Source organism: Sebastes fasciatus, chromosome 4, assembly GCF_043250625.1.
Source record: "Sebastes fasciatus isolate fSebFas1 chromosome 4, fSebFas1.pri, whole genome shotgun sequence".
NCBI classification, from domain to species: domain Eukaryota; kingdom Metazoa; phylum Chordata; class Actinopteri; order Perciformes; family Sebastidae; genus Sebastes; species Sebastes fasciatus.
Window position 1 is genome coordinate 28,277,947 of NC_133798.1, and position 23,513 is coordinate 28,301,459.

A 23,513-nucleotide genomic window follows, 5' to 3' on the forward strand; every position below is an offset into this window, starting at 1 on the left:
GTCTTTGATGCTTTTAGCTTGTCGATATTCCTTTTAACTAAAAGATGTTATATAGTTTAGTTGTTAGAAAAAAGTGTATACGGGTTTAGAACATGATGATAGAAGTATATGATGGTCATCCCCATGCTCTATTATGTCTCATAAATTGTTAAAGCAATTTTTGTGTTGATACCATTTGTTACACAGATTTGGTGCTAAATTTAACAATTTTTTACCACTGAAGAATTGATAAAAATGACCAATATTGCCTCCTAAATACCACATTGAGACACCAAGACCTTGAGGAACACCCTAGAAAAAGCCATGCTGTGATTTGGGATCAAAACCTTTTGTCATTTGGAGATTTTTCATTTTTCGGCGATGGATGGCGAGCACTTCTGTTGTGTAAACTGCTCAGAAACCCCCTTATTGTCAATCTAGCTATGAAAGCCATCCATCCTCTGAATGCTCTAGGTCTCTAGTTTGTGGCTGTAAAGTTTCATGAGGCTGTGATTATCCTAGAGGTCACCACAGGTCATTTTAAACAGTGAGGTCAAATTTTAAAAACTGGTCTCACTACAATGAAATGTCTACTATGGGGACTAACATCATCACACATGAATACAGTTGGGCTCATTGGATCCACAAGAGTCTCAGCTTTACAGTGATACCCAATTTATGTAATTCAAGACTGTTTATGGACCCCAGTATGCAGAAATATTCAGATACACCACTTTAGAATAGGAGACAATAACACATTTATACTGCATTCAAAAAACTTCATGTGATTATCATAAAGTGGGCATGTCTGTAAAGGGGAGACTCGTGGGTACCCATAGAACCCATTTTCATTCACATATCTGGAGGTCAGAGGTCAAGGGACCCCTTTGAAAATGGCCATGGCAGTTTTTCCTCACCAAAATTTAGCATAACTTTGGAGCGTTATTTAACCTCCTTCATGTCAACTGAAAAAACTGAACCTGCTACAGCCTCTGAAAGACAGTAAAGTTGGTCGGGTCTCAGAGGGTTAATACAAAAGCATGTTGTGTCAAATAAAGGCAGGGTGTCATACTAGACTACTTTATGGGTGAGAATTACAACTCTGCAATTATTTAAAGATCTTTAATAAAAGACCATAAACAAATGATTTCTATCTGAAAAATAGAAATCATACCCAAAAAGGTCAGTCAGTCCGAGTCCACCCAAAGAGCACCTGAGTGGGAACCATCCCTTTATTTCTAGTACCCTCTGCTGTAACACTCCAACATCACAGCTCCAGTCACACTGAGCATGAGTCATAACTCCACGAGGTCAAAGACGGAGTCTCAGCCTTCATTTAATATCCTTGTGACAAACCAGGAAACAGATTGTTATTCTGCCTCACTGAGTGGACACACACACACACACACTGAGAGACGGTCGATACGATTGACCTTTAGACCACAACCACTACTTCCACTGAGAGAGGACATCTACAGGAGGGAATATTGGGAATACTGGAATACTACCACTTCAACCAGCTGCTGAATCCACAAACTGAACCAGAGATTTACAAGAACAAAGACTCAAAGTGAAAGTAACTTTCAGGGAACAGGGAGTGGCTGAGCCGTCTGCCTGCTGTGTTTTCAGCTTCACTCAGAGACGAAATGGCTTCCAGATTAGAGGACGATTTCTGCTGTTCTGTCTGCCACGACATCTTTAAAGATCCTGTCATCCTGTCTTGTAGCCACAGCTTCTGTAAAGTCTGTCTGCAGAGCTGGTGGACAGAGAAACACGTCCAAGAGTGTCCACTTTGTAAGAGAAGACATTCAAAGAGCTTCCTACCTCCTAACTTGGCTTTAAAGAACCTGTGTGAGAGTTTCTTACAGGAGAGAGATCAGAGATCTTCAGAGGCTCTCTGCAGTCTGCACTCTGAGAAACTCAGACTCTTCTGTCTGGACCATCAGCAGCCGGTGTGTGTCGTCTGCAGAGATTCAGAAAAACACACCAACCACAGATTCAGACCCATCGATGAAGCTGCACGACAACACAAGAAGAAACTTCAGGAAACTCTGGAGCCCTTAAAGGAGAAGTTAAAGGTTTTTGAAGAAGTTAAAGTGAAGTTTGATCAAACAGCAGAACACATGAAGGTCCAGGCCCGACACACAGAGAGGCAGATTAAGGAGCAGTTTAAGAAGCTTCACCAGTTTCTAGAAGAGGAAGAGGAGGCCAGGATGGCTGCACTGAGGGAGGAAGAGGAGCAGAAGAGTCAGATGATGAAGGAGAAGATGGAGGCTGTGAGCAGAGAGATAGCAGTTCTTTCAGACACAGTCAGAGCCACAGAGGACGAGCTGAGAGCTGAAGATGTCTCATTTCTGCACAACTACAAGGCTGCAGTGGAAAGAGTCCAGCAGCGCCCCCTGCTGGAGGATCCACAGCTGCTCTCAGGAGCTCTGATAGACCAGGCCAAACACCTGGGCAACCTGACCTTCAACATCTGGAACAAGATGAAGGACATGGTCTCCTACACTCCTGTGATTCTGGACCCAAACACTGCTGATCCAATACTCATCCTGTCTGAAGATCTGACCAGTGTGAGACCAGGAGAGGAACAGCAGCTTCCTGATAATCCAGAGAGGTTTGATGATCACTACTACTCTGTCCTGGGCTCTGAGGGCTTTAACTCAGGGACTCACAGCTGGGACGTCCAGGTTGGAGACAGTGCAGACTGGGCACTGGGTGTGTTAGCAGAGTCTGCCCAGAGGGAGGGAGACATACAGTCTGGATTATGGACAATATGGTTCAGTGATGGTAAATACGAAGCATTCTCCCCACCAGGTCCATCCATTGATCTCGTAGTGCAGAAGAAGCTCCAGAGGATCAGAGTGAATCTGGACTGGAACAAAGGAAAGCTGTCGTTCTCTGATCCTGATACTAACACACACATACACACCCACACACACACTTTCACTGAGAGGATGTTTCCATTCATTGGCTCTGATGATGATGATGAGCGCCCACTGAAGGTTTTACCAGTGAAGGTCTCTGTGACTGTAGGACAACAGAATGATGATGATGATGATGATGATGATGATGATGATGGTGATGATGATGATGACGAGGGTGATGATGATGATGATGATGATGATGGTGATGATGATGATGATGATGATGATGATGATGATGATGATGATGATGATGATGATGATTTTCTCAGAGTCTTTGAGGAACATGTGACTGTGTTGTCCTGATGATGATGTTGGTTGTCATGGTGATGTGGATGACATCTACAGTAAAACTTTAAATAGTTGAAGCTGTTGTGATCTGATCTCACTTCCCCACTCTATATGTAAATAAACACGTAGTAAACACACGGCTACTACAGCAGACGTTGTGATGTAACATTACAGGAATGTCAGTAGTAATATTCTACATATTTGTGAATTCAGGTACATTTTATTAACATTTCATTAACATCAAAATAAAAGGTTATTGAACCGGCAGAGAGCCGGGGATGTGAGAGAGAGCGAGCGGGTATCAGCTCCGTGCAAAGCAGCAGAACAAAAACACCGACACATCTCCAACAGTCTGATAATAATGTCCTTCCCCTGCCTATATCTGATGGTCTGTAGATATGTAGCCTATAAACAAGATATTTGAATAAATTACAGTTGTACCGACAGGATACAGTAGAGCACAGAGGCCGTTACCATGACGCCAGGCGGTTTATTTAGTAACATGATGGTGGTGGGAGGGGCTACTCTTTGGTTTACCATTATTGATTATTGATTATATCTTTACAGTGAAGTTTCTGTGTATTTGAACAGCAGGTTCAAACATTGATTTGTTTATTCATGTAAAGTGTTAAAGAGATTTTATTTCACATCATCTGTTCACTGTAATTCATCATTAGAAATGAGATTAAAGCTTCAACTGGAAAATTAAAGTGTCTCATGAAACAGAAACTGACGGTGCTTTTGTTTTTGATCTGAGGTTGTAACTTTAAAATGTAATATATAGTGTATATATACTGTATATATATATATATATATATATAAGGGCTGAAGAGTTTCTGTTCTAGTCCTCAGTAAAACTACCTGTCAGAGTCAAAGCTTTAGTAAATGTTGCTTTATACATCAGGCTTCAGTCACACAGTCGTGGAAACCTGCTGTTAGTAATCTGCTGCAGTCAGATGTGTGAGAGGACGACTCTATATATCTGATGAATGGTACAACGTCCTCTTTACCAATACATGTTATTTAGTTTAGTTTTCACTTATTTTACCAATATTTTTCAGATATTTTCCCAGATTTTTCGGATATCTTTCAAGATTTTTTTCACGTAATTTATAATAATTTTCTGATATTTTTCACATATGTCTGAATGATAGAAAGTCCTCTTTACTAATAGATGTTATTTAGTTTAGTTTTTACAAATTTTACACTATAGTTCAGACATTTTTCGGATATTTAAAAAAAAAAATGTCCACGTATTTTACTAATCATTTTCTGATATATTTCACATATGTCTGAATGATAGAAAGTCCTCTTTACTAATAGGTGTTATTTAGTTTAGTAGATGGAGAACAAAACGCAGTCCAATGGTTCAACCAGACTGACAACTGAAAGAGTCGTTGATCCCTCTGAGCACCAGTTCAATCAGAACAGAAGAAATCAGCTGGTGCAGGTCAAATCAGCAGTCACTGGTGAAAGAAACTGGAAGCTGCAGATTTAAACAGGAACAGCTTCCTGTTTAAATCTGCTCACTAGTTGACATGTGCGCTTGACTAGTTAACTAGTGATGTGGTAAAATTTCACTAGTTAACATGTATGACAGTTGCAGCACTTCACTAGTTAACTAGTCACGCGCACAAGTCAACTAGTGAGCAGTTTTGCCAAACTAGTAAGACGAAAACGTCAACTAGTGCACCGAAAATGTCGACTAGTGCAACAAAAAGTTCAACATGTTAAACAAATGTCTTACTAGTTAGGCACAGTCGCACACTAGTGCTGAGCAAGGCTCAACTAGTTAAGGAAAGGTCCGACATGTAAGACAAATTTGCAACATGTTTGGTCAAAGTCTTTACATGTTTGGCACAAAGTCCAACTAGTGAGACAAAATACCTTCCACTAGTTAACTAGTTAGGAAAATATCAGTGCACTAGTTAACTAGTGGCTCTTTTTGGCCCGCACTAGTTAACTAGTAAGGTAAAAAAGACCCTCACTAGTGCAACTAGTGGACATTTTTCCCTTACTAGTTAACTAGTAAATATTTTGAGCTTCAGTAGTTAACTAGTCAGGTCAAAAAGGTTTTAACTAGTTAACTAGTGAGCATTTGGCCTTCACTAGTTAACATGTAAGGTGCAACATGCAGCCACTAGTTAACTAGTTGCAATTCCTCAGGCCAACATATTAACTAGTGCACAACCTGCAAATGAAGCAGGCGGGATAATGACAAAATCCTGAGTCTTGATTGGTTTGTATTTTTTATTTTGAACTGGAATGCCAATAGAAAGCCTCAGAGTATGCTCCTTCCCCACCTCCTCATTAGCATTTAGTGCAACTAGTTAACTAGTGCACATGTTGAGGGGACACAAGAGGGGACAACCCAGCACCCCCAATGACTACAGGCCAGTAGATCTTTCAGACTCTGGTTCTGCAGCACCTCAAGCCCCTTGTGAGCGACTCCCTGGACCCCCCGCAGTTTGCATACCAGGCAAACATTGGTGTGGATGATGCCATCATCTACATGCTCCACAGAGCCTACACACTCCTGGAGAGGCCGCACAGCACCGTCAGAATATTGTTCTTCGACTTCTCCAGCGCCTTTAACACTATCCAGCCACTCTAGATGAGAAGCTCTCGGGGATGCAGGTAGATCATGGCCTGGTGGCCTGGATTACGGACTACCTCACCAGCAGACCAAAGTATGTCAGACTGCAGGGCAGCCTGTCAGATGTGCTGGTGAGCAACACCGGCGCCCCAAGGAACTGTGCTGTCACCCTTCCTGTTCACCACCTACACCTCCGACTTCCGCTTCAACTCGGGTACGTTTCACCTACAGAAGTTCTCCGATGACTCCTCCATCGTTGGCAGCATCACGGATGACAACGAGGAGGAGTACAGAGCCCTGGTGGAGAACTTCGTAGGGTGGTGTGATAACAACCACCTCCAGCTTAACATTGGAAAGACCAAGGAGCTGGTGGTGGACTTCCGGCGGAGCAAGAGGCCCCCAACTCCCATCACCATCCGAAGGGAGGAGGTGGAGGTGGTGGACACCTACAAGTTCCTGGGAGTACATATGAACAGTAAACTGGACTGGACTGACAACACCGAGGCCCTTTACAGGAAGGGACAGAGTAAACTGTTAACACCAACACAAGGGATGCCAACAGACTGAACAGGCTGGTGAGGAAGGCTACCTCTGTGGTTGGATCTGAGCTGGACGATCTGGAGGTGGTGGCAGAGGGGAGGATGAGGAGGAAGCTGGACGGAAGTAGTAGTAGTATTACTAGTACCAATAGTAATGGTTGTGGTAGTAGTAGTATTAGTAGTAGTAGTAATAGTAGTAGTAGTAGTGGTAGTAGTAATAGTAGTAGTAGTATCAGTAGCCTAGTAGTAATAGTAGTAGTAGTAGCAGTTCCATAGTAGTATTTGTTGTTGTACTTGTTGTTGTAGTTCCCTCCTCCGGCCTTCGGGGGGCGCAGCGGCTGCAGCTTGTTTCTGTTCTCAACTTCCGGCTGTGGATTTAAACTTCCGCCGGAAGAATGCTTGTCCTCTTCTACCAGGCCGATCCAACATGGTGGGTGAATTCTGCATGTCTACCTCTCTAATCTAAACTAATCCTGTTGTTTTAACGGTTTATACTCCTCAATTATTTACTCCGCAGACACCGGAGTGTTTAATACATCAGATAAGCGCAGTATTGATGTGAGATGACGCAAACAAAGCGGTTTTATTTAAAGTATTGCTGCCGAGAAACTGCAGCCGCTGGCGAGCTGAATGAACCGCGGCTCTTACTCACGGTTTATCGGTTAGTTCAACGGGAACGGCAGAATACACATACTGTTCTTTATGTCTGATTAAGGGGCATCATATGTGGTTTAATAACTAATAAATATGACTCGTAGTTAGTTAGATTTGGAGGTTAAACCGGGAGTTAGCTTGCCCCCCCCCCCCCATGGAGAGGGTTAACGTTACCAAGGCAATAACGTTACCAAGGCAATAACGACTGTTAACATATATTACATATAGGTGTCAGCTCGGTTATGGTCAAACTGTAAAGAACATGCATGTGAAGTGTTGAGTATGATTTATTGGCTGCATCAGTCCAGGTGTGAGGTCTACACTGGCTCCCTGTCTCTCAGAGAATTGATTTCAAAAGACTCCTGCTGGTTTGTAGTAGTAGTAATAGTAGTAGTAGTAGTATTAGTATGTGTCAACAGTAAGGATCTTTCTGGGTTGCATACAGACCCACAGTTTTAAAGAAACCTGTGAGTAAGATGCTGATTGAGGCTGTTCAAACTGAATAAAGATTGTGTTTTATGTTCTGCTTTCAGGGACGAGTCAGGACCAAAACGGTGAAAAAGGCCGCCAGGGTCATCATCGAGAAATACTACACCCGGCTGGGAAGCGACTTCCACACCAACAAGAGGGTGTGTGAGGAGATCGCCATCATTCCAAGCAAGAAGCTCCGCAACAAGATCGCTGGGTGAGTTGATCAGAACCGCCGTGTGTCTTGAACGTCTGCACACATCCTGTATCGAAAGTGATCATGGTGTCCTCGTCGCCAGGTCATTGATAGTACAGGAAGATGAACCTGCGAGCCTTTCCCGTGTTTGAAGGATTCTCTGTTCCTATCAGACCCTGGCGCTCCCAGACAACTCTTTCCACTAAAATCTGCTGTTCTCACAATGAAGTCTGTTGTTGAATATTGAGACCAGTGCTTTATCTGTTCCCATCAAACCCTCGATCCCGAACTTTGGACAGTGTCGGAAGCATTTCCGATACTGGTGTCAGTATCGGAACAACCTTTGTTGGTTGGACAAAACAAGCTGATAGAAGGCATCACTGTGAACTTCAATTTTCACCGTTTTAAAAAACACCGTTTAGACTAGATTATTAATTGAAAATCGTGAAAATATTTGTCAGATAAATCAATAAAATAAATGTTGGTTGGAGCACTGTGTTCCAGTCATGTCAGGAATAATCCATGCTGCTTCAGTTGCGTTTCTGTCTGCTTTATAGTGACAACGAGAAGGCAGCAAATAAGTCAATATATCTCTGAAGTATCAGACCTGCAGTGTCTTCACGTGAGGTCAAAAGACCTCCGTGATGGTCGGCACACTTCAGACAAATCGCACCATGATTTAATCACTTCCTGTTCGTTGTTTGATGCTAAACCAGACTGTATCTATGTTTATATCTATATTTATGTTATGTTTGCTGGCTGTTGCAGGTATGTGACACATCTGATGAAGAGGATCCAGAGGGGTCCAGTCAGAGGAATCTCCATCAAACTGCAGGAGGAGGAGCGAGAGAGGAGGGATAACTACGTGCCAGAGGTCAGTGAATGCACCACACACATCTGTTCTACAGTGGCTGATCGATTGGAGGCTTTCACCAGTAAACATAGACGTGGGTTTAACTGGTAGGGGTCTGGTGTTGACTGGGATGTGCCTCCTGAAGGTGCTTAAAAACTTAAATGTCCAGAGAGACGTTGGTGCTTGTCTGGTTAATCTTTTGAACTACAGTTTGTGGTTGCGTTGTCGAGCCGGCAGAATAACTGAAAATGTAAAATATTAGAAGTTATTGACCGGCTTAATTTAGCTTGTGTGGTATGTTTGATTTTCTTGTTTGCATTCAAGAGTTTTCCTCTTCAGAAATGCTTCTAACAAGATGCACCCATTGCAGTTTTCTTCCTAAGAACTATAATTGACAGCATACACGATAATTTTTGTAACTTTTCATTAATGGAAAATCAAGTCTTTATTTATTCATTTGTACAAAACTATTTATTAATCAGTATCTATTTACAAGAATGTAAAGGTGTGTATTATATTATATACACTACTGACAGGAGAGGGAGAGAAGAGCTCACTGTGACCGCAGCCTGAGGTTGAATTAATTTAATATATTTAAATATATTTCTGTTTTCCCTGATGGTCTGAATAAGTTAATTAATTTGTCGCTCGTCGCTTTTTTAGAAATAAAGTCCCTAAAGCTGTGTTCACACCATTAGCAAAGCAAGTTTTCGCCTCGCTTTACTCGTGCGAGTTGGACCGCCGGTATCATTTGTTTTCATTCACGCTAGATGTGCCGGAGCTTGTCTCCATAGATACCAACAACGTTTCTTTCCTCCATCAACCATGGAAGAAATAACCGCTGTTGCTGCTTTGTACATGTTGTGAAACTCCCAGATATGTCAGAAAACCAAACGCCGTCTTGTCTGGGTTCGTAACATCACCAGGTGGCGAGCTGTATTCACATACAGTGTTAGAAGAAAGTCGCCAAGTTGTCAACGCTGTGTGGCTGTGACAAAAATTGTTACTGTCAGTGCCGACGTGCTCGCCATGTGAATCATTGTGCGGCAAATGCATGTAAATTTGACCGGTGCAGAATCGGCCATATCTGAGACTGATCGGTCAGTACATCTCTACTGTTAACTAATTCTGTTAAAGCTCAGCTCATTGAAAACAACAGATGATACGATGCAGACTTGAACTGAGAGGTGGTTGAAAATCCTCCATCACTGCTCGTCTCAGAGCTGCTGTGTTCCAGTTTTAGAATCAGACATGAATGTGTTGTTTGCTGGTCTTCAGCGTTGCGGTAGAGAAATCAGTGATGCTGTCCACCAGAAGTGTCATGAAGTGATGCACTGAACACACACCTTAACCTTTGACCCTTTATTTTTTCGTGCTAAATGACATAACACAGATGAACCGTCCTGTCGGGGGGGGAAATGTTTAAAGTATCATCTGCTGTGTGTGTGTGTTTGACTTGACATGTCAATCCTGTATCGAAAGTGATCATGGTGTCCTCGTCGCCAGGTCATTGATAGTACAGGAACATCAACCTGCGAGCATTTTCCCGTGTTTGAAGGATTCTCTGTTCCTTTTGAACCCTGGCGCTCTCATACAGACATTGTGATGCACGTGGTCGACACAGAGGTCAACTGTGACGGCAGACGTGTTTTAATGCAACAGAAACATTAACTGATTCTCTGTCTTTCTGTTTTTAATGTTGACTACATGTATTAGTAATACATAAAGTTCAGCTACGGTACTTAAAAACTGAACAACTTTGGAGATATTTTGCAATAAAATAGTTAGAATATAAAATCAGCATAGCAACCGGAAGTGAAGTGTTTACTGAACAACACATATGTCTTTTGGTAACTTTGTTTTCTGAATAGCGTCAAACAAAATGGTGAAATATAAACTCTTAACAACATGAATATAGTCCATTTGGAAGTTATAATAATTGTCGGAAGTATTTTTCTCTCTTGACCGGTACAGAAAGTATTTTTCCTGCCACATTGAGGTCAGAGGTCGTCATGTTGGTGTCTCTCCAACTTTGATAAACATAATAAAAAAACATTTTGTTTCTGGTACATCAGTAAAGCTCATTGCAGAGCTGCAGATTATCTTAATTTTCTATTAATCTGCTGAATATTTTAATGATAGTTTAGTCCATAAGAAGTCAGAAAGTAGTGAAAAATGTATAAAGTGGTCTTCGGATGTCTTGTTTTTGCTGACCAACAGTCCAAAACCCAAAATATGTAATTGACTGTAATGTAGAGAAAAAAAAGCAGCAAATTCTCCAATTTGTCCAGCTGGAATATACAGATTAATTTTCTAGAATAAACCCAAATGTTGCTGTAATAAAACAGCGTTCACCTCAGTTTGCAGTCAACTGGACGTCTGCTGGTGAGCTTTAATGAAGTGATGCGTTCAAGAACAGAGAGTGAAGAGGAATAAGGAGAGCCTGTGTGAAAGAGTTGATGCTGTAGATCTGACGGTTGATGTGTAACTGTTTCCTGTGTGTTTACCTGTCCAGGTGTCGGCCCTGGACCAGGAGCTGATTGAAGTTGATCCCGACACAAAGGAGATGCTGAAGCTGCTGGTGAGTGTCTGCTACAGTACTGACGGGAGTAGTCACAACATTCAGGGTTCATTCAAAGTCTGGAAAGTTTGGAAAATGTTTGATTATCAGAATCAGAAATGTTTAAATAGATCCTTACATTTCTTCATGTTTATATACAGTTGCTCTTATATAAACATGAAGAAATGTAAGAAAATAGAAATAAAGTGGTATGTAACATGTATTTTATGTACATAATGATACAATATAAACACCATATATGTAAAAAAAAATATAAGTACTAAAATTAAAAATCAGAAGAGCTGTCAATCGATTATATTATTTAATTGCACATTTATCTTTTCAAAATGTACCTTAAAGGGAAATTTGTCACGTATTTAATACTCTTATCAACATGGGAGTGGGCAAATATGCTGCTTATTGCAAATTTATGTTTATATTTATTATTATAAATCAATTAACGACACAAAACGATGACAAATAATCTAGAAAACCTCACAGGTACTGCATTTAGCATAAAAAATATGTTCAAATCATAACATGGCAAACTGCAGCCCAACAGGCAACAACAGCTGTCAGTGTGTCAGTGTGCTGACTTGACTATGACTTGCCCCAAACTGCATGTGATTATCATAAAGTGGGCATGTCTGTAAAGGGGAGACTCGTGGGTACCCATAGAACCCATTTTCATTCACATATCTGGAGGTCAGAGGTCAAGGGACCCTTTGAAAATGGCCATGCCACTTTTTTTCCTCACCAAAATTTAGTGTAATTTTGGAGCGTTATTTAACCTCCTTCACTGGTTTTCTAGTTTCATATGATCCCAGTATTTTCCCTCTAGCTTTAAAACTTAGTCCGCTACAACCTAAAAATTTCAAGTTGCATTAAAGAAATTAGTGGAAATCATGTTAACTTCGACAGCCCTAAAAATAAGAAATGAGACTAAGAAATATGTACGAATATTTGCATTAAGACGTGAAGTGTATACAACACATAACCACAGTGCAAATAAGTAAATACAAAATAGTTGGGAAAAAAATAAGAAAATGAACTGGAGCAACAGGCTGCATGCACGGTCAGCAGATGCCGTTATGTTTTCAAGGTGAGGAATGTACTCCTTGAAAAATGCTTTATTTTCAACATGATCTGGTGTTTCATCGACGCAGTTACTCAAGTAAACTATTAATATTTGAAATGAAACGATCTGTCGTCATTCGTTATCTCCTGGCGTCTCACAGCCGACATGGAGCAGAGCTAAGTGTTAAAGAATCAGCATCAAAACATCGATTCATTTTTCTTTATTTCAATCATTACTTTGAATGTATCTTTATATTTTCACTTTCTCAGTCCTATAATAATTATTTTTATTATGTAAAGTATATTTGATAAAGGATAGGTTCATTATCAATAATATATCATTACCACATTTTTCTTATTACAATTATTAATTTCTTATGTTATTTTAGTAGTTTCAATATTTGTTTAAAAAATAATGTTGGAATTGAATTGTAAAATAAGCCTTTTGCTAATAAAAAGAAATCTTAAAAAAAAGAATCACAATAAAAACAAAGTTGATATGAACAGCTAGTAAAATAAACAGTGACAATATACATTGATGATTTTTTGGTAATTGCATTTATATTAACAGTTCAGATGTGATAAAGGCTGCGAGAGTCTGAACAGTTTTGGTTCAGGTACCTTGAAAGTGCTTGAATTTTACTCTTAAAGCTGTACGAACTCTGAATGTGCTACTCTAAAAGTGTTTACTCAAGTACATCCTGAGGTACTTGAATATTTTTACATTCTGGTACATGATACTTCTACGGCACTACTTAAGTCTGACAGCTGTCGTTACTTTGCAGATACAGGTTTTAGAAACGGGGTGTTAATTTCCTCTTTAAAGATAAAATGTTAGCTTGTGTTCTTCTCCCTCCTGTATCGAAAGTGACCATGGTGTCCTCGTCGCCAGGTCATTGATAGTACAGGAACATCAAATTGAGAGCCTTTCCCGTGTTTGAAGGATTCTCTGTTCCTATCAGACCCTGGCGCTCTCAGACAGTTCTTTTTCGCCTAAAATCTGCTGTTTTCATAATGAAGTCTGGTGCTGAGTGTCTTTTGTTTCTGTTCTTCAGGACTTCGGCGGTCTGTCCAACCTGCAGGTGACCCAGCCCACCGTCGGCATGAACTTCAAGCAACCCCGAGGAGTCTAGACGTCTGTAAAGTATCTTACTAATAAAAACCCATTGGGACAAAAACTCTTGGCTGTGCAGGACTGTTGATTTGAGGACTCCACCTGTGTTTAATCCTCTTTTCCTTTTTGCATGATGTAAATTCAGAGAAAAAAGGGGAAGTTGACAAACTGATCGATTTTTGGTGTTTTACTGAAGCACATTTCATCTGTGTGATGAGTCCCCTGGTGGTTTTTGTTGTAAACCTGAAGATGTTTAAGCATCATTCTTGAGGCGTTTAATCTGAGCCATGAATCTGTTCAATTTAAAGGTCTTTAGCTCTGTGATGAGAAGGGGTGGGAAGAAAAATTGATTCACATGTGTATTTGTTTTTATGATTTTGAAATATATATTTTCTCAATGCCAGAATCGATATATTTGCTTCATTTGAGTCTATGATGAGGCAGAAGGAAGTTACCGCTTTTATTGTTGTAGTCTGAGTAACGTGACGTCATAACCGTTCCGTATCCATCAACCAAAACAAACCAAAACATCCAGTAAAGTATGGAAACACTTTGAGTTTCACACATTGCAGGAAAAGCAGAACTAGACATCACGGCTAAAGCTGCATGCTAACTCTGTCATGGACAGGAAACTTTATCGCGGTCGAGCCGGCCGTCACTCATCTCTGTGGTCAAATGGGCCAATGCTACAACTGTAGAGCAGCCATATACTGACATTTATGTTAAATGCATTCAAACGGCCCCGATGGAGCTGACCATGGATGTATAAAGAGAACGGAGCTGACAGGAGAGCTAGAGACCACCTTGGAGAAGTTAGAGGAAGTATACACGTGACTACGTCCGGTTTTCAAAATAAGGTGTTAACAAAGGGAACTGTATATAATAAAATACATATATGGACATAACATTGATGGATTATATTCACCAGAAGTATAAAACATTACATGTCCCTTATAAATTAAAAAGAAAATACCACTAATATGTGAGGGAAATGTCTTTATTCTTTGATTTTTGGGTTGGTGGTAAAAATGTAATAAATAATTCCTGACAATGACTGATATATTTGACTTCAGGACATCTCTGACTATATACATGCTGAAAAACATGGATTAATTAAGAGCTTTTCCAAAGTAAAAGTCCCTAGAAGTGTATGCTTCAACTTTTCCCCCATGGTCTAGTGTTAAAGTTAACAAAAATCACAATAAATCAAAATATTGAATCAACAATTAAAAATCACAACACATATTGTCGGCACCCAAGTATGGTGATAGTATGGAATCAGGAGATAGCTGAATCGTCCCAGTTCTGAGTCAGTTAAATACTATTTTATCATAGATTTTGGCCACAAGAACACTCTTCACTCTAGAAATAAAAGGTGTTTTCACTCCTTAACTAACATTCCAACATATGAATGGAGTCTTGGATAAAATTTGGTGTAGAAATGTAAAATATTTAATTTGAGCAGCTTCTTGTGGTATAAATACACCAGAAAAACATTAACTCACATGATTATCTAATGTTCTTACAGTGTACTGATGCCATCAGAGTAATATGGAAGATATATATTTAACATTCGGATTCAGTGACGATGCTCAGACGTATTACTTAATCTGATGATTCTCATTAATTTTATGTCTGTAAATTGTAGGAAGATTCAAGTCCTCACAATTATATCAAACGTCCTGTTTTTTCTGTCGAACAACCCAAAAATATTCAGTTTATTATGACATAAAACAAAGAAAAGCACCAAATCTTCACATTTTAAAAGCTTGAATTAGAGAATTTTTGGCTTTTTTGTGTGAAAAAGTCACAGTAGGATTTTTTCTTCCAGTTAAATACTCCATTAATTGGTTAATCCTTGTCAGATTGTAATATGATTCACTGAAATCTGATTTCTTTAAAGCATCAACCATCACAAACCTCAGCTCCCAGGAAAATAAACTTAATCTGACTTTTTAATTTTGTTTTCCAGTTTTGTATGAATTTAAGAATTAAATCAAAACTCAGATGTGATCATGAAACTAAATTTAATCCAGGAATGCTGAAATAATTTTTTATCTTAATGAACAGTTTTTCCATATCAACCTTAACCCTCAATAACACCGTTTATATGAAATATGACTTTTAAAAGCAGTAAATCAAAGAGGAGTCATCAGAAAGATAAAACACCTTTAATGCAACAACACATAAATATTCATGAAGGATTTATTCCACTAAATGATTTATTTATTCCTCTCTAAATGCTACTTTACACACAGGCTTTACATTGTTTTATATATTATATATACGTATATTTGTAAAATAAACATGTTAAAATAGACTCTTGTTATCTGATTGGCTCATAAGCACTTCAGCAGGAAGAAGTTGCAGAAAGCTCCTCGAGGGCAGTCGCACATCTTCCCGATACGAGATCCTTTCCTGATGGCGCAGTGTTCCCCGAGGTCGCACTGAGAAAACACAGAACCCACACAGAACCACGTTTATACACTTTAATCATTCATATAGAACACAGAGAACCCACACAGAACCACGTTCATGTAAAACACAGAGAACCCACACAGAGCCACATTCATATAGAACACAGAGAACCCACACAGAACCATGTTCTCGTAGAACACAGAGAACCCACACAGAGCCACGTTCTCATAGAACACAGAAAACCCACACAGAACCACGTTCATGTAGAACACAGAGAACACACACAGAACCACGTTCATGTAGAACACAGAGAACCCACATGTAGAACCACGTTGATATAGAACTCAGCTGTTCTAGTGGACATGATGAACACAGTCTTGAAGCTGTTTCTAAACATTCATTTATGATATGACCAGCTGACAGATAATTAACTTCATCATCAGGAGTAATGCTGAGTAATGCTGAGTAATGCTGAGTTTGGAAGTACAAACAACATTAATTCCTGATTAATATATAATATTGTGTATATTTAAATATATTTACTGTAAGTATAAACAGTGTGACATGATGTTACTAATATGAAAATGTATTGGTGGATAAATCAGAGCAGCAGATGTGGTTCCAGTGGTGGAAAATACGTTTACTCACATACTGTATTTAAGTACATTTCTTAGGTACTTGTACTTAACACAAGTATTTTACCTGATGCTACTTTATACTTCTGTGTATGAATAAATGTATACTCATAAATGTTAATCTTTCACTTCAGTCATTGAAGTTTATAATCAAAGTGGCGCCACCATGTGTTAGACAGACATTACTGCAGAGCATCAACACTGGATCAGTACAAATAATGAGACGACAAAATACAGTTTAGCATCTAAACACAGTGCAGAGTAATGTATAGAATAAACCGTAATATATAGAATGAACTGTTATATATAAAATAATTAGTAATAATTAGAATAAACTAATGTATAGAATAATCAGTAATCTATATAATGAAAAGGACATGTAATGAATAAACAGTAAGTGGTATAATGACTAATAATCAATAATGATTATTATTATTATGTATTAAACGTGTGACTCACAGAGGGAACCTGTCCGTACTTCTTCTCCCAGGGATTAATCCTCTTGGTCTGCAGTTTCTCCAGGACTTCATGCAGAGCGCCGAGCTGAAAACACACACACACACACACACACACACACACACACACACACACACACACACACACACACACACACACACACACACACACACACACACACACACACACACACACACACACACACGCACACACACACACACACACGCACGCACACACGCAAACGCATGTCATAAAGCCGACAGATGATCGACTCATTTGAAGTCTACAAACTCGTTCATCTTCCCAACAGGTAAAAATAACTTCACCATCGTCGCTGCATCCAATACAGACACCTGCAGTACTACGTTTAGTACTGTACTTTACTACAGTTTAGAGGTACTTCTTCTTTACTTGAGTATTTCCATTTTCTGCTACTTTCTACTTCTACTCCACTACATCTTAGAGGTAAATATTGTACTTTTGACTAAATTTATCTGATATCCTTAGTTACTTAACAGATTATTAAAACAAAATGTAATCAACTAATGATTATATTATTATTATAGATTAAACTAGCAGCAGTATATAATAATACATGATGATGTATTATTATAGATTAAACTAGCAGCAGTATATAATAAATTATGCATTATAATACATTAAACTAGCAGCTGTATATAATAAATGGTGTATTATTATACATTAAACGACCAGCGGTAGATAATAATAAATGATGTATCATTATAGATTAAACTACCAGCAGTATATAATAATAAATGATGATGTATTATTATAAAGTTCTGTGTGATGTCTTTGAGTTGGTGTAGATGTTTATTATTTTCATGGATAAATCTGCTGATTATTTTTTAATTTTTAATTTTATTATAATAGTCCAAACCCCAAATATATTCAGTTTATAATAATATAAATATATAAAATAATTAAATAAAACAGAGAAAAGCAGAAAATCCTCATATTGGGGAAAATGACACCAGAGAGTTGTTGGTTATGTTTTTAACAATTAATTCAATAACTAATTTCCGATTAATTTCCTGACAATTGACTTATTGATTAATTGTCTAATCATTGCTGCCGCTGCACATTTCAAAAATGAATCTTCATTTGGTCCTCTGTCTCTTCAGCTATTGTTACTGAAAAGCAAATTAATTATATTAAACCTCCAAATGGCAAATTACAGCTAACAGATTTGACTGTGAACATTTACGTTATATATTAAATATATAGAAATACAAATACTTAAATAGAGAAAATCTTCTGGAACCAGAGGGCAAAAAAATAAAGATTAATCGACTAATTGCTTTAATATATTTATTAATATGATTATTATTATTATTATTATTACTAATAATAATAATAATAATGTATTATTATTATTATTATTTACAAGATTCTTTATGGCCAAAACCTTGAAAATATCGACAAATAATTATTAAATAATGGAGCTCATGGATGTAAAACTGAAACAGAAAAATAGACAAATAATAAATAGCTAAATAAATAAATAAGGTTGTGATTAAAAGTATGTTTAAACTACTTCTTTGTTTGCAGTATTTTATTTGTAGTATTTCATGCTGTAGTAGTAGTAGTGTGTGTCGGTGCCCTACCAGTCTGTTGGAGTTTGCGTAGCTGTAGTCCTGAACGTCTCTCTCGTCCCTCTCGGCTTCCGTCCTTCCAGCCGGGCAGAGAGCGAACAGCAGCGCCGCGAGCAGCAAAGCTCGCACCCACATGTTGCCAGGTAACGGAGGACGAAGTTTCACGGGCTTTCGTTCACTGTCTGCTCCCGGGGCTCCGGTTTCACGCGCTTTCGTTCACTGTCTTTCTCCCGTGGCTCCGGTTTCACGCGCTGCCCCGCCGCGCACGGGATGTTTGATTGAACAGCCCCGCCCCCTCCAGCCTCCGGTTGGCGTCATGGGTATGACGTAGGCCGGAAGATTCATTAATAATAATCAGAATCAGAAATACTTTGTTGATTCCCAGGGGGAAATTAGGGATAATATATTGATATATATATATTATTTGATACTTATTTAATATATAATAATAATAATAATAATAATAATAATAATAATAATAATGGTGGTGATGATAATATATAATTATACTATGTATACAGTATAGATAGTAATAACAACAACAATAAAAAAATAATCTTGATAATAATAATGATAGAGGTTATGATAATATATTTATATATTGCATAAAGATAGAATAATAATAATGGTGGTGATGATAATATATTATTTTACTAGATATACATTATATCTAGTAAGAACAACAACAATACAAAAAAAAAAATCTTGATAATAATGATAGAGGTGATGATAATATATTAATATACTGCATACAGACATAATAATACTATTGATAATGATGATGGTGGTGATGATAATATATTAATATATTGCATAAAGATATAATAATAATAATAATAATGATAATAATGATGATGGAGGTGATGAGAATATATTAATATATTGCATAAAGATATAATAATAATAATAATAATAATGATAATAATGATGATGGAGGTGATGAGAATATATTAATATATCACATCCAGTAATAATAATGATAATAACAATTATCATTATTATGATTATATTGATAATCATAATGATGATGGTGGTGATGATTATAATGTATTAATATATCATATACAGTAATAATAACAACAATAATAATTATGATGGAAGTGATGATAATATATTAATATATTCCATAGTTATAATAATAATAATAATAATAATAATAATATATCACCTTTCAAAACAAAGTGACAGTAAAAACACAAATCCCAAATCCCAAAAATAAAACATTAAATTAAATATTTGGTAAATTAGTCTGTGCTGATATTTTTATGTCCAATAACTAAATAAGTCAATAAACAGATGATTGAGAGTTTTGTCAACTTTGATTCAAGAGTTTTTAATTATGAGTTATATTGAGTTTTAATATTAATTATTATTATTATTATTATTATTATTATTAAGACACGTTTTGTTGCTGAAAAACATGAGAATATGAATGCGTTATTAGATTCCTTTATGATTAAACGTCAATCAGCCCACCAAAAAAGTACTAATCTAATGATGTAATATATGTAATAGAATAAAGTTTTTTATATTTTTCATACTTTAACTACATTTAGCTGATAATACTTTTGCTGACTGTGGTATTAGTACTTTTACTTCAGTATCAAGTCAGGGCTTTTACTTGCAACAGAGTGTTTTTACATTGTAGTATTAGAACTTGTACTGTAGTAAAAGATCAGAATACTTCCTCCACCACTGAATAATATTGTAAGAATGTTTAAAGCACAAATTACAGTAATGTTCACATTAAACAGGTAAAAGTCAAGCAGACAACATGATAAATGTGGTGACAGTTTAAATACTATAGTGAGTTTAACAATGACAGTTTGTGCATCTTCCTGCTGATGACGTTATTGATCCAGAGCAGAAACCAGCAGATTGCTTATGGATGAAGTGATTTATTTTGATTTACCTGAAAACAAGCAGAACATCTCAGAGACAAAGAGTCAGAATGAATCTGTGGATGAGACGAGAGACGAAGCCTTTTCCAATTTCCTTTTTCATATTTAACTTTAGAGAGCGGAAATAACACAGATGAATATATTTCCTTGCCTGCAGTGCTTCTGTTTGTATTTCATATTAGGGATGGAGGTATTAATGTCCCAGACCTCAACTTAAACCCTTCTGACACGCAGCGAGCAGCTGCATCTTAAAATCCTCCATACCTCTGATGGGAAACAAACATGGAAGTTTGTTGTTCAAGTTGCTGCTGGATAACATCACGGTCATTATTAACACGCAGGAGGTCAAACCTGGAGTCAGTCTTCACTTTAAAGGAAGAAATGTTCCATTTTAGGAGTGGCTCCAGTATCCATCCAAGCAATGAAATAGTTTCTTTATAAATCAACTAATTTTAAGTGCAGAACATTAATAATATTCACCTTAATAACAGGAGAGAAAAGAAACGCAGCAGGTTCAGTTTTAGAGCTAGAAGGAAAAACTGTCGTGGTGATTTTCAAAGGGGTCCCTTGACCTCTGACCTCAAAATGTGTGAATGAAAATGGGTTCTATGGGTACCCACGAGTCTCCCCTTTACAGACATGCCCACTTTATGATAATCACATGCAGTTTTTGTATAAATATGTTATTTATCGTCTATTCTAAAATGGTGTGTTTGAATATTTCTGCATACTGGGGTCCCCTAAACCGTCCTGAATTACATAACACTTATTACACTCATAGAACCCATTTTCATTCACATATCTGGAGGTCAGAGGTCAAGGGACCCCTTTGAAAATGGCCATGCCAGTTTTTCCTCGCCAAAATTTTGTTATTTAACCTCCTTCCTGACAATCTAGTATGACATGGTTTGTACCAATGGATTCCTTAGGTTTTTTAGTTTCATATGATGCCAGTATTTTCTAGCTCTAAAACTGAACGTGCCTCAGCCTCTGAAAGACAATGAAGTCAGTCTCAGGGGGTTATTGTTTCCAATACTTTGGTTTATGACCAAATACCTGCAGAACTAAAGACATTCATCAGCTGTTAGTATCATCATCCTGTTGGCATTTAGCTCAAAGCTCCACAGTTCTGTATCTTGTTTAAATGTGTATTTATGTAACAATATTATTATTATTAACAAAAAAACACTGTTTTGTTTTGGCTTTCCTTCTTGTCTGGAGCATTCATTTGACTCTGAGACTCTAAAAGGAAACTGGATGATAGGATGATAATTTATTTTTGTTGATATCTTTTTTTTTTTTTACTTTATGATGATCTCGACTTTATATTTACGACCACAAACTGAGCGGATTGTTGTCGGTAAACATCCGGCTTGCAGACTCAGAGCTGCTGCATCCAAATCCTCCTGTTGTCAGCGAGGCATTAGTGTGAGAATAAGAGCGTTGTGCTGACGTGAAGCTGGTGCTGGGTACGCAGAGAATAGATAATAAACAAAGAAAATGGCCTCAGCATTAAAGCAGCGTTATGTCAGCTCCCAGATGGAGATCCACTATAAATAAACCTGCAGAGAGAAGTGAGGTAAGACGTTTAAATCCCGTCTCCTTGTTCTGCCCGGCTCCAGGGCATGATTTAGTCTGTGATTGTCTCTTTATGGGAAGAAACCTCCCCATCCTCTGCATCCACCCAAAACATACTGCTGACTTGTAGTGAAAGTGAAAGCTGTTGGTATTCAAGAGAATCTGCAGCAGGATGCAGCTCTGCATCTTTTGATCATTTCTTCTTCTTCTTCAGTGGGTGTTTGATCCTCCGTCGGGCTCTGGGCCAGTCTTCCTCTGACTCTTCTTTAACCAACTTGAATTTCATTCAACGTGGAGTTGCTTAAATAAGCAGTAATGTTTGAGCCTTGAGTCTTCTATTTAAGGATTACTGTTTGAGCAGGAACCAGGAACCGTCAGCTTTGGCCTGGAGCCCCTTTTTAAAGTTTTATTTTGGGGTCATTTTTAGCTTTGTTTTGATAGTGTATACTGGAGAGGAGACAGGAAATGAGGGGAGAGAGAGGAGGGATAACATGTGACGAAGTTTCCTCAACAGGACTTAAACGGGTGACGTTGTGACGTCATCATCAGCGCCTGTGACGACCCCTCCCCACCACTAGGTGTGTGTTGGCTCGCTGGTCTCTTTTGTTTCTTGCAGGCTCTGGTTGAGGCGGGGACATGAGGACATGATGGGTTGATGAGCTACACCTGGGCCCGGTGTAGCGCTGACTATAAAACCCTCTTCGCCATTCAGAACGCGCTCTCTCTCCATGCACGCACATCATTCCATTCCTGTGGACATCGCGGCGCGGCTATTCCTCTTTTTCTATATGCTCTCACACACACACATCCATGCACTCCTACACCACTGATTACTGATAATGATCTAAACATTTATTGATCAATTTAGTGTTTTGTAAATAAACTGATACTTTTTGCATTTACCTCGTCTCCACTCCCATTTTTGTTGCAACCTAAGAGCCGGGTTGTAACAGCGCCTCAAACCCTGAGGTCACCGGGATGGCCCATTGTGGGTTTTTGTGGCTTATTTCTGGCACTCCTGGTGCCAGGCTTAAGATAAATTATGTACCATAAGCAAGTAAACTGTTTGAATTATAAGGACCGACACTGTCCCAAAGTTCATCTGAGTGCTCCTACCTGGAGGAGATTCTAGTTCAAGTTCAAGTTTAGTTTATTGATCACATACACATTGACATGGCAGTGAGATTCTTTGTTCCTGTTTGATACTCTCTCATCCCTGTGTAATAGACAATCAATCAATCAATCAATGGAATAACAATAATGAAGTAAAATATAATCATCATTATAAATATTATAATTCTGATTAATAATGATTCTCTTTGTAAATTGGTCCTAGTCTGGTCTTAGGACCAAAGTCAGTTAAAACAACCATAAAGAGATGCGAAACGACCACAAAGAGACGTAAAATGACCACAAAGTGTCTGTGTTGTTTCTAGTTGTTTTGTGTCTTTTTCAGTCTGTGGCTCAGGTGTTGGAGGGGTGGGGTGTCTTTTACATGTTTGTGTCCAGGGGTCCGTTGTCTCATAGACAGTTAATGCATTCAGGACTCTCTGTATCATTTGTGGGGGGGCATCATGTTTGCTTATTTGAATCATTTTAGTAATTATACTTTATTTTACAGAACGCAACCTGTAACTGTAGTTACAGTCTGAAATCTTCAG

At 38.2% G+C, this 23,513-nt stretch overlaps 3 protein-coding genes and 3 non-coding genes across 6 annotated transcripts; 5 read left to right on the forward strand and 1 right to left on the reverse strand.

The window, feature by feature from the left end:
• The first annotated feature begins 1,392 nt into the window (after window positions 1–1,392).
• On the forward strand, window positions 1,393–3,654 carry LOC141766488 (E3 ubiquitin-protein ligase TRIM39-like). The gene has a single exon (XM_074633402.1). It carries the CDS (start codon window positions 1,626–1,628, stop codon window positions 3,207–3,209), a length of 1,584 nt encoding a protein of 527 aa, XP_074489503.1. The 5' UTR covers window positions 1,393–1,625; the 3' UTR covers window positions 3,210–3,654.
• A 2,986-nt stretch (window positions 3,655–6,640) lies between these two features.
• Window positions 6,641–13,315, forward strand: LOC141766506 (small ribosomal subunit protein eS17). The gene is made up of 5 exons (XM_074633421.1): window positions 6,641–6,759; window positions 7,517–7,668; window positions 8,416–8,521; window positions 11,016–11,081; window positions 13,193–13,315. The coding sequence occupies exons 1-5, from the start codon at window positions 6,757–6,759 to the stop codon at window positions 13,268–13,270; spliced, it is 405 nt and encodes a 134-aa protein (XP_074489522.1). The 5' UTR covers window positions 6,641–6,756; the 3' UTR covers window positions 13,271–13,315.
• LOC141767141 (small nucleolar RNA SNORA71) lies at window positions 7,713–7,839 on the forward strand. The gene has a single exon (XR_012593795.1). It is a non-coding gene; the product is annotated as a small nucleolar RNA SNORA71 (small nucleolar RNA).
• LOC141767142 (small nucleolar RNA SNORA71) lies at window positions 9,969–10,096 on the forward strand. The gene has a single exon (XR_012593796.1). It is a non-coding gene; the product is annotated as a small nucleolar RNA SNORA71 (small nucleolar RNA).
• Window positions 12,992–13,118, forward strand: LOC141767140 (small nucleolar RNA SNORA71). Its single transcript, XR_012593794.1, has one exon. It is a non-coding gene; the product is annotated as a small nucleolar RNA SNORA71 (small nucleolar RNA).
• A 2,088-nt stretch (window positions 13,316–15,403) lies between the features above and the next one.
• cart2 (cocaine- and amphetamine-regulated transcript 2) lies at window positions 15,404–18,641 on the reverse strand. The gene is made up of 3 exons (XM_074633422.1): window positions 18,386–18,641; window positions 16,764–16,847; window positions 15,404–15,698 (listed from the first exon to the last, which is right to left on the reverse strand). The coding sequence occupies exons 1-3, from the start codon at window positions 18,506–18,508 to the stop codon at window positions 15,591–15,593; spliced, it is 315 nt and encodes a 104-aa protein (XP_074489523.1). The 5' UTR covers window positions 18,509–18,641; the 3' UTR covers window positions 15,404–15,590.
• Between the last annotated feature and the right edge of the window lie 4,872 nt (window positions 18,642–23,513).